The sequence below is a fragment of the Felis catus genome, chromosome A2 (assembly GCF_018350175.1).
Source record: "Felis catus isolate Fca126 chromosome A2, F.catus_Fca126_mat1.0, whole genome shotgun sequence".
Classification (NCBI taxonomy): Eukaryota; Metazoa; Chordata; class Mammalia; order Carnivora; family Felidae; genus Felis; species Felis catus.
In genome coordinates this window covers 77,271,602-77,286,425 of record NC_058369.1, presented here as the reverse complement: position 1 = coordinate 77,286,425, position 14,824 = coordinate 77,271,602, and the positions used below count along the sequence as shown (strand labels likewise).

General features: G+C 44.5%; 1 protein-coding gene and 1 long non-coding RNA gene across 8 annotated transcripts in view; one reads left to right on the top strand and one right to left on the bottom strand.

Moving 5' to 3' along the window:
- Nucleotides 1–744: 744 nt before the first annotated feature.
- On the bottom strand, nucleotides 745–13,558 carry LOC109497408. Its single transcript, XR_002153594.2, has 2 exons — nucleotides 13,419–13,558; nucleotides 745–1,121 (listed from the first exon to the last, which is right to left on the bottom strand). It is a non-coding gene; the product is annotated as an uncharacterized LOC109497408 (long non-coding RNA).
- CBLL1 (Cbl proto-oncogene like 1) overlaps nucleotides 12,551–14,824 on the top strand; it is a 19,371-nt gene continuing 17,097 nt past the window's right edge. For 2 of the 7 annotated variants that reach the window (XM_045052253.1, XM_004001604.6), the window contains exon 1: nucleotides 13,633–13,773. In XM_045052253.1, the coding sequence (XP_044908188.1) occupies nucleotides 13,761–13,773 (13 nt within the window). In that variant the 5' untranslated portion in view covers nucleotides 13,633–13,760. The other 5 variants (XM_045052252.1, XM_011280323.4, XM_045052254.1 and 2 more) reach the window with 5 other exon arrangements.

The following is a 14,824-nucleotide window of genomic DNA, read 5'->3' as shown; positions in this document are numbered from 1 at the left end:
GTGCTGACAGTTCAGAGCCTGGAGCCTGTTTTGGATCCTGTCTCCCTCTCTCTCTGACCCTCCCCCATTCATGCTCTGTCTCTCCCTGTCTCAAAAAATAAACGTTAAAAAAGAATTTAAAAAAAGGTAGAGACTTTAACATCTTTTGTATGTGTAGAGAACAGAGCCAGCAAAGAAAGAACTGAGGGGGCTTAGAAACGACAGCTGATGGTGTGTGGACAAGAGGAGATCTGGCATGTATGGAACCAGGAGTTCCCTTTCCCCTGGGACAGAAACGAAGGACGGGTTGGGGGCCCGCCAGTGGCCTCTATCATCTTTCCAAACGCAAAGAGCTGAAGCGAGACCTTTCCACACTGCTCTTTTCAACTTGCCCTCTTCCCCAATTTAATTTGGTTCCACATTTGTTTACAGACCCTCTTCGCTTCTGCCCACTTATGCGTCATCTGTCAACTCCTCCCTGTTCTGGATCCACCTGCAGCCCCGAGGTTTTCCACCGGCCTAGTGTATTACCATGGCCAGTTGTCTGGGATTGTCCTGCTCTTTGATACCCAAATGACAAACTCTTGCATCCCGTGGAACTGTAGGGATTCCAGGCTTTTATCTGCTGTCTCTGAGTACAGGTGAGGATCCTCATGGAGTGCCCTCACATCTCACAAACTCTTAGCACCCTACTTCTGTAGCTCAGTTCCAACTGGTCTCAAAATTCCGAAGATGGACACAAACCTCTCCCTTTTTTCCCCAAAATATAACTAAGAAATCTGACACATTTTATTCGAAGGCTTAGGGATAACAGAAAAGAATGACAAGAAAGTAAAAAAGTGTTGTAACTCAAATGTCCGGGCCATTTTGTTCTTGCTGTACCTTGAGGTCATTTTCTCAGATGTCAGAAAAGCAGATCTCATTGCAAAAGCACTACTGATATTCCTTATCACATAGAAAAATCTGCTAAAACCCCATCTGAACACTTCCGTACTTCCAACCAAGTTTCTGTCCCCATGTCATTTCTGTCGTTTCCCTTCTCCGTCCTTGCAGAAGGTCCCTCCCACAGCGCAGTCTCTGGCCTTCCGCAGGGTCCTCCGATCATGTCACCTCAGCAGAACAAGAGCTGGAGGAACAGAGGTCTGCAAAACAAAAGCCCCAGTTGTTACCAAAACCTGACCAAGCGTCACTCCGCTGTACCTGGAAACAGAATAGGAGGGTTTTTCAAAGTTTCTCTGCTGATCCCCAGCATCAGAATCTCCTGCGGTCAGGGAATCAAACCAAAACGATTTGACTTGTACTGGTTTTAGACAATTGCTTCAGGACATTATTATGAGTCAAACGCTTAGTTTGGGGGCCAAACTGCATTTACATCTATATATGTACATCGCCTTATCACCACTACAGTTTTATTGGTCTCCTCACGGGACTTCCGAACTTACGAAATAGTGTTATGTGGGAGATTTTATTTACCTGTGGTTGGTGCCACCTAGTGGACATCATCTCCCAAACAGCTTAGAGTCTAGGATTTTTATCTACCTGGCAAAGGTAGTGACGAAGATGAAGGGGGCTAACACCAAGTTTTGTTTTGTTTTTGTTTTTTGTGTTTTGAATGTAGGGCTCTACATCCGGTGCAGGCTTGAACTCACAATCCTGAGATCAAGACCTGAGCTGAGATCAAGAGTCAGACGCTTAACCGAGCCACCCGGGAGGCCCAAACACTCGGTAAGTTTTCTATTATTTGTTAGGCATGGTGTTAGAGGTGATGCTAATCTATTTAAATTCATCGGCTCGTTTAATCTCCAAAACACAACTAAGAGGAGGGAACAACTATTCCCATTTTGCAAAATACAGAAACTGAGACAAGGAAAACTTGAGAGTTGCCTCTCAGGAAGTAAATGGCAGAGCTACAATTCCCGAGTCCAAGCCCTTAACAACTGAGCCAAACACTGAGTAAATTCTATTAACGAGAGATTTCAGTACATTGTGTGTATATATTGGGAGGTGATGTTGATGGTGTGGGGTAGCACCTAGGAGGTGGCTGAAGACTTAGGTAAGTAGTACTTTGTTAGGTACTAACACATTCCAAGGAAGTAGCTCAGTTGTCCCTTGAGGCATTAAGAAGGGGCCAAAGAAACGTCCCGCATGGGCCACTGGGCAGACGGGATTCATTCTTCTGGGTCCTAAATTCCTCTGGTGTCCACGATGCAGGCAGACCAAGCCATCATTTTTATTGCCTTTCATCATGAGAGAGAAGCAAATATTCACAGCAAGTGGGACAACTAAAGTAGGGTGAAGAAGGATGGATAGTCTCCCTCCCCACACATCAAATCAGAAAGCTCAGACGCTGACAACCTGGTGTCTTTATTCCTGACAAGGGAAGAGTGTATCACTCTCTAGCATCTCAGTGAGAAGTCCGATGCACTCATGAGGACTTTTTCTGTGGAGCGGACCTTATGGTGCCGTCAGGGCTTTTCTGTGTAACTCGGAAAAGTTAGGTCATTCCTAGATGTCTTCGTCAGCTGGGGCTGCCATGATAAAACACTATGGCTTACATAGCAGAATTCATTTCCTCACAGTTCTGGACGCTAGAGGTCTGAGAACTGGGTGCAGGTTGGTTGGGTTCCAGTGAGAGCTCTCTTTCCGGCTCCCAGAGCCTTTCCTGAGTGCGTGTACCAGGAGAGAAAGAGAGCAAGTTCTCTGCTGTCTCTTCATATAAGGTTACTAATCCCATCACCAGGGCCCTACCCTTAGGACCTCAATCTAATCCTAACTACCCTTCAAAGGCCCCACCTCCATCGCACTGGAGGATAGGAGTTCAGTATGACTTTGGAGAGGGCACAGATATTCAGTCCATAACATTCTGCCACTGGACTACCAAAATCCACATCCCTGTCACATGCAAAATACATTTATTCCATCCCAACAACTCTGAAGTCCTGCCTCATTCTGTCAGCTCTGAAGTCTAAAGCCCAGAGTTGCATCCAAATATCATCTAGATCAGGTAGGCGTGAGCCTCTAGATAGGATTCATCCTGAGGCGATTTTCCCCTCTGGCTGTGAACACGGGAAACCAGACAAGTCACGCGCTTTCAAAACACAATGGGGGATGGGCAGAGGACAGACATTCCCATTTCCAGAGGGAGAAACAGGAAAGAAGGAAGGGGTGATGGGTCTCAAGCAAGCCCAAAACTTAGCAAGGCAAACTCCGTTAGCTCTTAAAGCTGGAGCTCTTTAAGAGCTCTTAAAGCTCTTAAAGCTGGAGAATAATCAACTTTGGCTCAATGCTCTGCCCGCCCTCCAGGTCCACTGAGGTGGCAGTGTCACCGTATCACCGTTCCCCCCCCCCCCCCCCCCCCCCCCCCCCCCGTGACGGCACTGTCCATGCAGCACTGCTGAGCGGTCCCGCCCTTTGAAAACGAGGCCTCGCCTGTGGAGTAGCAGCCTTAATGATCTCTGAAATCCCCTGTGCGGTCCTTCTTCCCTGTTCTTGAAGGACCGCACACACATCCACGGCCAAATGGCTCCATGGTCTCGTGCTGTAAATCCAAGAAGCCCGACAGCCACCCCTCATTCCATCTTGTCTTCTCCCTTCCCTTCCGCTCACGCCAGCAGAGCCTCTGCTGGTACAATTCCATCTCTACGTGTGGCTTCTGTTGAGACGGCTAAGTCCACAAACTGTTGTACCGATGATCTGTATCTAACGGCTGTTCAGCCGCACCTTTAGTGATCACTTCAAAACCAGTTCTCATTTTACGCAACACGGACAGGCTGAGAGCTTCCCAAATCTTCCTTTTCCGGTTCCCTTTTGCCTAACGACTCCATCTCTCTCATTTTGCACATCACTAGGAGCAGTCAGGAAGAAGCGAGCTGCTCCTTTAATAGCTGCTTGGGGAATCTCCTGAGCTAAATACCTGGTCTCATCACTTGCAAGTTCCACCTTCTACGAAACACCCAACCACAGTGTAGCCAAACTGTCACTTTACAAAGGATTGCCTTTTCTCCTGTAAACATATTTCTCCAATAACACGTTCATTTGTCTGCGACCTCACCAGAACTGCCCTTAGCGTCCATGTGTCTACTGTGCACTTCAAAGTTCTTCTAAAGCTGCCAAAGCCACTTCCGCACGTTTAGGTTATAGCAGCACCCACGTCCTGATACCTAAATCTACACTCGTCAGCTGGGGCTGCCGTAACAAAACACGGCAGACTGGCTGGCTTAAACAACAGAAATTTATTTCCTCACTGTTCTGGAAGTCTGAGATCAGCATGCCAGCATGGTCAGGCCCTGGTGAGAGCCCTCTTCCTGGCTTCCCTCTCACTGTGGGCTCACGTCGCCTTTCACTGGTGTATGTGTGTGACGAGGGAAGGAACACACTCTCTGGGGATTCTTCTTGTAAAGATACTGATCCCGTCGTAAGGGCCCCACTCTCATGACCTCATCTAATCCTGATTACCTCCCAAAGGCTTTACCTCCAAACACCAACACACTGGGGGGTTAGAGCTTCAACATTTGAATCTGGGGTGGGGAATACAAACATTCAGTGCCTAACACCAGATATTATTTTAATTGCTTTTATTGCTTACATTTGTTTTTATTGCAAATGAGTCTGTCTCATTTTTTTTTCTAACTTTTCATTATATAATATTTTAAACACCAGAAAAGTTGAAAGAACACAACAGTATATCACTTAGATTCATTAATTACCATATTTGCCATATCTATACATCTACATGCCTACCTAGCTACATACTTCTTTTCAAAGTAACTTGTGGACATCATGGTATCCTATCCCTGTCAGCATCATTATACCTAACCAAAACATCATTATTACACTTAAGAAAATAATTCCCTTATGTCATCTTTCAGCCAAGTCATATTGAAATTTCCCCAATATCTTTTATACCTGTTCCCCTCTGAATTTGGATCAAATGAAGATATTTAAAAAATATTTTTTTAATTTAAATCCCAGTTAGTTAACATATAGTGTAATAATAGCTTCAGGAGTAGAATTAGTGATTCATCACTTACATAGAACACCCAGTGCTCATCACAAGTGTCTTCCTTAATGCCCATCACCTATTTAATCGCTCCACCCACCTCCCCTCTAGCAACCCTCAGTTGGTTCTCTGTATTAAGAGTTTTATGGTTTGCTTCCCTCTCTGTTTTTGTCTTATTTTTCCTTCTCTTCCCCTTGTTCATCTGTTTTTTTTTTTCTTAAATTCCACATATGATTGAAATCATATGATATGTCTTTCTCTGATTATTTTGCTTAGCATAATACATTCTAGTTCCACTGGATCAAATGAAGCTTTAAGCATTGCATTTAGTTGGTTCAGCTCTTTAGTCTTATTAATCTGAAAAGCCCTCCTACACATTTTCCCCCAATGACACTGACTTTTTGAAGAGACAATGTGATAATGGCATTGTGACCATGTTAACTCTTTGGGATATACAAAAATATTTGCCAGTGAAATGGGGGAAATGCTGTTACAAAAATACAATGCATACTTAACTGGCCTCAGATTTAATTTAGGCTTCTCACCTGAGTAGAATCTGAAAGCTTATCAGTTGAGATGCCTGGGTGGCTCAGTCAAGTCTCTGACTCTTGGTTTCAGCTCAGCTCATGATCTCGTGGTTCATGGATTCGAGCCCTGTTTGGGGCTCTGTGCTGGCAGTGCAGAGCCTGCTTGAGATTCTCTCTCTCCTCCTCTCTCTCTCTGCCCCTCCTCTGCTCGTGCACACACTCTCTCTCCCACTCTAAATAAATAAACATTAAAAAAAAAGCTTATCAGTTGCAGAAACTGACATATTATTACATGGTGAGAATACTGGAAAGCACATAATTCTAGAACTCTGCCTAAATTTACCATAGTTTTAAACCAATGTTCATTGATGGTTCAGCTCATCAAAATGTGGATGAAAATTTTTAAAAATCCAACCTAAAAAAATTCTCAGTGCAGAAAAATATGAAGTTGCCAGAATCACTCAAAATCAGTCTATCCATAAATAACTGTTATTGCTACTAGGTAAACAGCACGTGTAGCTATCTATACATCTCTACGGGGAGATAGGTAGCAATGCTTTTATAAAAATAAATGGCACTCTATATTCAATGCAGGGCCTGTGTGACCGTTCCTTGCCCTCTCTATCAGCACAGGGGTTTTGACCCTACCAGGCTGCATATCCCGGGCTCCTATGTTGGCTAACATCTGGCTGGGGTCAATTAATGAAAGACTGTTGGGAGACTAGAGGGCACAAGAAAGAGGGAAGTGAGGGCTCTATTCTTGACAGCGGCTGTTTTTTCTAGCTCTCTACGATTCAGGTAACACTGCTTTCTCCCCTTGTCCCCTCAGCCTACCCTCAGTGGCTTCTGGCTCTTGTACTAATCACCGGATTATCTCATTGGTCGTATTTAGCTTCTTAGATTTTCCTTCACCTGTATAATCAATTCCTTGAGCTAAATTCCCTCACTGAAAATACTCGAAGCAGTTTCTGGTTAGATCCTGACTGCTCTATGATAGATGCCATTTTTAATGAAAATATTCTAATTTTAATGAATTTTACTTGAATTTGATGCAACAAAAGAACATGAAGTAGAAAACTTTTTCCTTTAACGTGAAGGGTGTTGTGTTCTAAAAGCTTTTTCTAGGTTAAGAAAGGAAATTCTCAAAAGCTGTCAGAAGTTGGAGTTGTTAGGCTTAATATTTTTAACTACTTTTCAATTTTAGACAGTTAAAGTAGACAATTCATGAAAACTAGTATTCACATGCTTTCTGTGACCTCTTCACAATTTTTCAGTTATGTTTATTTTGCTCAGGTTTATAACATTCGTATTCTATTCTGTAACCATAATTTCCATTGTTGCTCAGTATTGGTGAAGATACATGTTCAAATCATTAATTCCTATTTCACTTGGAATTGGGTTTCACACAGGCAAGTAGGCTTACTTACTTTGTTCACTGATAGATTCCTTTTTTTTAATTAAAGAGTTTACTTTTAAGTCCTCTCGACATCCAGTGTGGGGTTCAAATCCCCAACCTCAAGATCAAGCGTCCCACGCTCCGCTGACTGAGCCAGCCAGGTGCCCCGTGTTCACTGATACATTCAAAGCAACTAGAAGAGCGTCTGACCCAAATAAATACTTGTTGAATAAATTACTTACCAAAATTATTCACTTTCTTAGTTTTAAATTTAATTTCCCTCCTAATTGGCCGGACTTCGTGGTTGTATACGTTGATACGTATAAACACACACTTACACATAGTTTTTTTGTCACTCAGGAAAAACTCAGGCACGTAGTGCTGTTTGAGTTTCTTCATGTTTGAAGACCTGGGCTGTTGTCTTCTGGCATTCGTGTTCTCTGCTCATTTTATTGAATGAACTCTGAATACGGTCATAATAAGCTGTCACAAATTCTTTACAATCCTACTGGTCAGTGCCCTCCTATCATAATTATTTTATACTGTAAGCTTTTATCTAGTTGTTTGCCACATTTGTGTGCAGAACTTCTAAATGTTTGGTGTTTTGTTTTTGTTTTTGACAGGGCCACACTATCTTTGATGATATTCTTTGGTAAGTCAAAAAATATTTCGTAAGTGCCTTCTGCTAAACACTGTGTATTATGTGCAAATATAGATAACCGATGGACCCTATCCTCAAGGAGCCTGTCCCTGGAGGGTAGATAAAATATGCCTGCTGCTATAGTATGAAGCAGAGTGAGGTCTTAGGAGAAACGCAGTTCCTGGATGTTTTGAAGAGACGGTAATTACCAAGAGGAATGAAGGAAATGAACACTTAGAGAAGGCCTGTTGTCTGGCGAGTAAAGGCAACATAAAGAGCCTTCATAGATGTTATCTCCTTTGATCTTCAAAACAATTCTGCAAGAAAAATGATCATTATCCCCATTTCGGTGACACCAATATTGAGCTTAAGTAGTTGTCCAGTATCACACAGGGAGAGTTGAGACTTGGACCCAATTCTGCCTGATTCCAAAGCTCATTCACTTTCTCTACTATATATATTACCTGTGGCAAGAATGTCAGAGAAGGCTTGATGAAGAAAGTGGCATACGAGCAAGAACCTTGATGGGTAGGTAGGTTTTAATGTAGGAGTAAGAATTCTAAATCTACGCCCGGCGTTTTCCTCAACTGAGGTATAAGTGGGTGTTAAATCTACTGTCATGAAATTGTTTTTGTTCACGGGGAGGCCCAGTTCTGAGGAGGTAGCTATTACCAGTTACAGGAAAGAAATTCCCAATAGCCTTGTTCTTGAGCTTCCTGGCATTCTTTGGTCTTGGATATCTATCTTCTTCCTCCTCACCCCTCTGCACAGCCACACAAGAATTAAGTCCTCCTGGGGTTAAGATTTATCCTTCCTCTCAGACGTTTCTAGAATAGCATAAATTCTTCAAAACACCATGGGAGCTATAAAGCAGTGGTTTCCAACTTAAATTCCAAGTCATTAGTGCACTTTTAGACATTTTAGTGAGTCATAACCAGCATTTTTTTTTTTAAAGGGACAGAAGAGAAAACAAACAGCACAGGGAACTGCATATAGTTACTTATAACGTTTACGTGTGTGATATGCAGGTGAGCTTGTTTATGTACTGTGCTATGATGTAAAGTACATTTCTGATAGCGACAGACTCTTGTTTAAACAGTAACAGGGCCTATTTACAAACCATGTATACCAGGGAAACCTGAAATCCTTTTCTAACTGGGATGGAGTGGCAGCTGGGCTTAGGGTCAGGGAACCCTGGGATGACAGCTTTCTCAAGTCTAGGAAACAGTTATCACAGACTGCTTGCTTAAAAACATGGCACAGCTATCAAGCAGTGTTAATATCCTAAGCATTCTTTCAAGAGTAAGTTGAACAGAAATGTAGAGGACAAAAGGCAATTATCTCTTAGCAGAGGCTCTGGAGGGAGGAGTAGGTCCATCTAGCTCAAAGGTTACCGAGTACAAAATGTGCCTTCTCAGAAGAGAGAGAGGCTGCAGGACTTCTTTAGATTAAAGTACTCCTCTCTGAATGGGTATATATATTTCCAGAATGACAGTGGAGAAATGCCTTCAATCAGCAATATTTAGTCCTTGTTAAGTCTTTACTTCCTTCTTATTCCCTGAATCTGTCTCTTGCTCAGTTTTTGATGGTGTTTGGAAAGCCAGCTGCCATATTTGATAAGGCTTGCCTGGGGTAATATGGTAATTAGGGTTCAGTTCCAAGAACCCGTAGGGAGAGGAGGAAGCTGGGACTGTGTGGGGCTAGAATTAAGGTTACTAACCCGATTTAATTAAACTGCTTCCAATACAGAGAAGTCAGAGTCTTAGCTAAACATCAGTTTTGCTTTGTGTGTGTATCAGTATGCTGATAGGTGCAAATTTACCCTAGGAACTCTATCTTCAAAAACTATCGCCAACCATCTTAATAGGTAATAATAAAATTGTAGCTAACATTTAATATTCATTTAATAATGTGTCAGCTGCTATGCTAAGTATTGTCTCATTTAATCTTTACTATCACCTCAAGAAGCAATGACTCTAGCTAACCACCCCGGTAATAAGAACTACTATTTCGTGACGGCCTACTGTGTGCCAGGGGGTACTAAGTGCTCCAGACAGGTCAAAACATTTAGTTCTCACAACTCGAAAGATAGGTGCTATCATCATCCCCATTCCACAAAGGAAGGAAATCAGCCACAAAGATTAGGTAATCTGCGTGAAGTCTCACGGCTGGGAAATGACGGCTCTGGACTTAGAACCCCCGGCTGTTAACGCTCAAGTTCATCTAGCCGATCACTATATTCTACTGTCTTTCCGGTCTACTTCTGCTGATCCAACTTGTTGATGTATAGTGGACACTATCCTGATCAATTCTTCTCTTAACTAACAGTCCATTCATACTTACTAGCAATTTGGACATCATAGGAGTCTCTGGCTGGCTACTTGGTCAACTGTTCTCTCTCTTTAAGATTTTGTTTTTAAGGAATCTCTATGCCCAGTATGGGTCTCAAACCTACAACTTTGAGATCAAGAGCTGCATGCTCCACCGAGCAAACCAGCCAGGCGCCCTAGTGAACTGTTCTCTTACAGGCAATAGTACTGGTTCACTCCCCTGCCCACCCCGCCCCCCCCAAAAATTTAAGTTCTGATCATTGTTTTCAAATGTATCTTGCTGAACTATGTTGCTTATATGAATGATATACCATGTTAGGTTTTGTTTATGTGCCTTTTTTTTATTAAAAAAAAATTAAGTAAACGCCACACCACAGGTGGGACTTGAACTCATGACCCCAAGATCAAGAGTCACACGCTCCACCAACTGAGCCAGCCAGCCTAGGTGTGCTTTCTTAACTGTTACTCTGGAATCATCTCAAGGTTCTGCGTAAGCACACCTAATTTTCTTTTTCAGTACTCTCAAACGAGGACCAACAACACAAGTCAAGCTGATCGCTGTCCTCTACAGAAGTTACAAGAATTCTCTATCTGTGCCCTCGCTCTCACCTGTTTCATATGCCTTACTGCTGTCCTACTCTCCAAATCCTCCTCATTCATCAAGGCTCAGCTTAAATCCCTCCAGAGTCTACCTAACTACCCTTGGTCCTACTGCTCATTATTTTCTCTGAATGTATGCAGCACTGCATTCCCTCAAAACACTTAAATTATATGTGTTTTTAATTATTTCTATAAATGCTAGCCAGTGCAGTCGTGTGTTTTTAATTATTTCTATAAATGTTAGCCAGTGTAGTCGTTGTAGGGACCATTATTTAATACAGTTCTTGCCCTTTGCAGTGTTAGGCACAACAGGGTGATATTACTGAAGGAGCATTAAGGAGACATCCTGACCTGGTATTGAGGAGTCTCAGACAAGCTCCTGGGAAACAAGCTCTCTGCTACCCACTGTACTTTTCTCTTAGCATAAACTAAGTGCTATATAAATGACAGGCTATTAAAACATCTTAAAAACATCAGCTTATAAATGATGGGCTGGCAGACAGTTTGTCCGTAAGATGAATATCTGCACCTCAGTGCTTTAGATCACCCATTACTATGATGTTTTGTTTTTATAAACCTTAGGGCAACACCATGCTACAAAGTGAATATGAATGTCGGCTTTTTTTGTTGTTTCAAATCATGCTAATTTTACTTTTATTTAATGTTCTCCATTTTATAAAAGTTGATTAACTATCAACATAATGATAGATTATTACATAGAAGGCACATGGAGGGGATACTAATAAGAATGTCGACTTTTAGGGGCGTCTGGGTGGCTCAGTTGAGCCTCTTGGTTTCGGCTCAGGTCACGAACTTGTGGTTTTGTGGGTTCAAGCCCTGCAGTTGGGCTCTCAGCTGGCAGCACAAAGCCTACTTGGGATTCTCTCTCTCTTCCTCCCCCACTCACGCTGTCTCTCTCAAAATAAATAAATAAGTAAACTTAAAAAAAAAAAAAAGAATGTCAGCTTTTAAAGAAATTGTGACTGGTTATAGCACAGAGATCACCAACAATGGATACCAGAGGGCAGTAATAAAAGTGTAAGTACAGTTTCACTTATCAGTTTATGTGAAGAGATAAATTTGTCACACTGCTACTGCCCTGGTAAAATGAGGCAGCTACAGCTAAGGGGGTAATGAATATAGAACACAGATGCTGCAAGCAATGCATGAAAGCAACACATGTCAAATAACTCGACAGATCTTTACCTAACATTTTATCAACAGGAAATCTAATAAAAGAGTGTCCTGTCAGTAAATTTTCATAACTTCATGCACCATAAGAATGAAGACACAACTTCTGATTTACAGACTAAACTATGTAAAATATACTTTGAAGCCTCTTTTTTGCTCTAATTCTTAAATATGCTTTTTTGCTCTAATTCTTTAAACATGAGCATCAGCAGACACCAATATCATTATGAACCTGGATTTGCATTAATCTGAAGTATGGCTGACACGCTAAATATGAGAGAGAAAAAAAATAAAAAGAGCGCTTCCTAGGTGAAAACTACCTTCTTCTTTACCTCAAATAGGTGAGAAATGACCCATCGTATCAGCACTGTATTTAGAGAAGTGGGAAGGTATGGTTAAGCTTCCTTCCTCCAAACCTCCAAAACAAAAAATAAGCCCAGCAATTGAAAGCATCTTGGAAACCACTTACTAATACAGAAATCTACATGTCAACAAAAGCAGGGGTGATTCTGATTCACAATGGTCCTTGGTTGTAATTGTACCTAAAAACTTGTTCATAAAGCTTCAGGTGTAGCGGGGCAGTCTTTTTAAAGACCCCAGTACAACACTCCCCAGATCAGCACAGAGCACTCATAGTGCTGATCTTTATGACTCCAAGCTGTTACTGCCTAACTACAGATACAACGCATCGCTGCACATACTTAATCCAGAATTCGGCACCGTGACAACATCTCTGTCAGAGGGCAATATAGTAATCTCCTATTGATCCAGGAACTCTGGCACCGAAAGCGTGAACAACCCAAGGTACTGATGTCGTCACCAGGGGACGACAGGAATAGAACCCAAATCCCTAGGCTCCCAAGCTCGTGTTTTCTACTAATTGTGCTCCTTTCTACTCATCCGAGAGCATCAAGTGTAGAGGGCTGGAGAAGGGAGTGGACACAAATGAGCCAAGTCGGCGAGGTGGAGACCGCACTGAAGGTCCCCAGGAACCACTCTGTGGCACTTTCCTTTGTTTTGGTTGAGGACGATGAAGGCAGCCGCAGCCACAACCCCCGGGGACCAAGAACTGGAACTAGGTACTGCCTGTTGTGCTAACTCTCTCTTCCTCATTTTAGGCCTTTCCTTTTCAACCTCTCCCTTCCGGCCAGCCCTGCCGCTCCCTCCACCTCACGCCGCGTCCGTCCCGTCCCCCGGCTCCGCGTCGCACTTTACAGCCGGTGTCCCCCAGGGAAGCGGCAGCTGCGGGGCACTCGCCCGCCACCCGGCCCTAAGCCCAGTCCTTAGGTGGTCGGGGGTGGGGGGGGCTCCCAGCGCCACAACCGTTTGCTCTAAAACAAAACAAAACAAAAAACACACAAACGAGTGCTAGTCAAGCATTTTGTGTTTCAACGATCAGAAACTTAATTGGTGGGAACGGGGGTATATACCAAGTTGGCTCTGCGTAGCTGGTCAGGACAAAGCAAAATTTAGACAATACGCAGAGAGCCTTTCTCTTCTCTCGTAGCTCGACCATGCCCTGGGCAACCTCCCACTGGAGGACGCCTTCCGGAGCGCGCGTGTTTACACTTTCCCTACCCCGGGTGCAGGAGACCAGCGCTCGCGCACTCCGGGGGATTCCAAACCGTTACTCCGCCCGCCGGGGTGGGGCCAGCCCAACGGCCGAGCCTGCGCAGTGAGCCTGGCCGGCCCCGGGGCCCCAGCGCACTACAAGTCCCAGAAGGCAGCGCTCCCCGGGGGCGGGCGGCCGCCTTACCTGCCGCGAGCTTATGCCTCCGGCTGCTACCGCTCTCCCCCTCCCCCGTTCCCGTCGGTCGCCTTTCCACAGTTAAAGGCTACTTTCTCGTGAAGCACGTGGGGAAGAGTCTTAGTAACCTCGACCTGCAAGCTCTTCGCGTGTCCTTTCTCTCCCCGAACTATGCCTGACTCCCTCACCGGAGTTGGGTAGTAGACAAGAGAGAAGGAAGCTTTCGGAGGCCAAAGCCGAGGCAACTTGGTCGCACTTCCGCCTCCCGGGCTCCGGAAGGTAGCGCGCACGCGCTCTCTGCGACTCCGGCGCGGTTGACTTCCGCTCCCACTGTGCCCTGCGAGCCGAATCATGGATCACACTGGTAAGGAGGCGGAGGCAGTGGGGGTCCCGGTTCCATGCCCCCTTGGCCAGCCTGGGACTTGCTGCCCAGCGGGCAGAGAGGGGATACGCTCGCCCTACAGCACTGGGGTCTGGCGGTGAGAAGGAAATCTCACAGACCCCTCCCTGTGCCCGGCAAGGGCCTGCTGCGTCCCGGCCTACCCTCCGGTGCGGTACCTGCCGCCTCGGTGCCGGCAACAGCCACTTCTCTGGTTCTGCTGAGCTCTCAGCCCAGACGGTGGGAGGCGGGGGCCTCGTGGGGAGGAGAGAGCTCCGCTCCTTTTTTCCTCGTCGGGTGCTCTGCTCTCAGTTTGGGGGACTGGCGGGTAGATTCCAGTTTTGGAGCCGGGGAAGCCTTGTTACGCTGGGTGTCGATGCGCGGGAGTGGGTTAGAGACTTCCTGCTGTCTCAGTCAGTTTTGGGCGGGTGCTGCGGTGGTCACTGCCGGTCGTTATTGTCTCTCCGGTCCTTCACGGATTAGAGGTGGGAGAAGGGAGTCGGATATGGTTTTCGGAATCATACTCGGAGCGGCTTTTCTGCCTGAGCCCAAAGCATGCCCCGCGCTACGGCTGTGGTCCTTACCCATCATTTGGGGGCGTTTACAAAGGAGAGCTTAAAATCAAGATATTCTCGTCTCTATGTCAAAGTAAGAATGACTCCGCTCTTCGTTACGTCTTGTTTGGCTTTTTTCTTCTTTGTGGTTTTTGGATATTGAATGAGAGTGCACTTGGAGTTAGTTAGTGTTCCGTATAGTTATGCCAGCCATATCATAAGTAGGAAAAAGAGGATATTTCTTGTATTAAGCATTGGTTAGGGTGTTCTCAGTCATCAAATACCCACTTAGTTTTCTACATATAGATGTAAAATTATATCTATATGGTTTTAGTGAGTGTTAGTCAATGTAATATATGCCAGATATCTGTAGGTCTGGAGATGGAATGGTGCAATGGTAAGCAAGACGGTCTGAATCCCTGACCTCATGGAGATTACATTCTGTTGGGGAAGACACCATAAACAGGGCTTTTGTTTTTGTT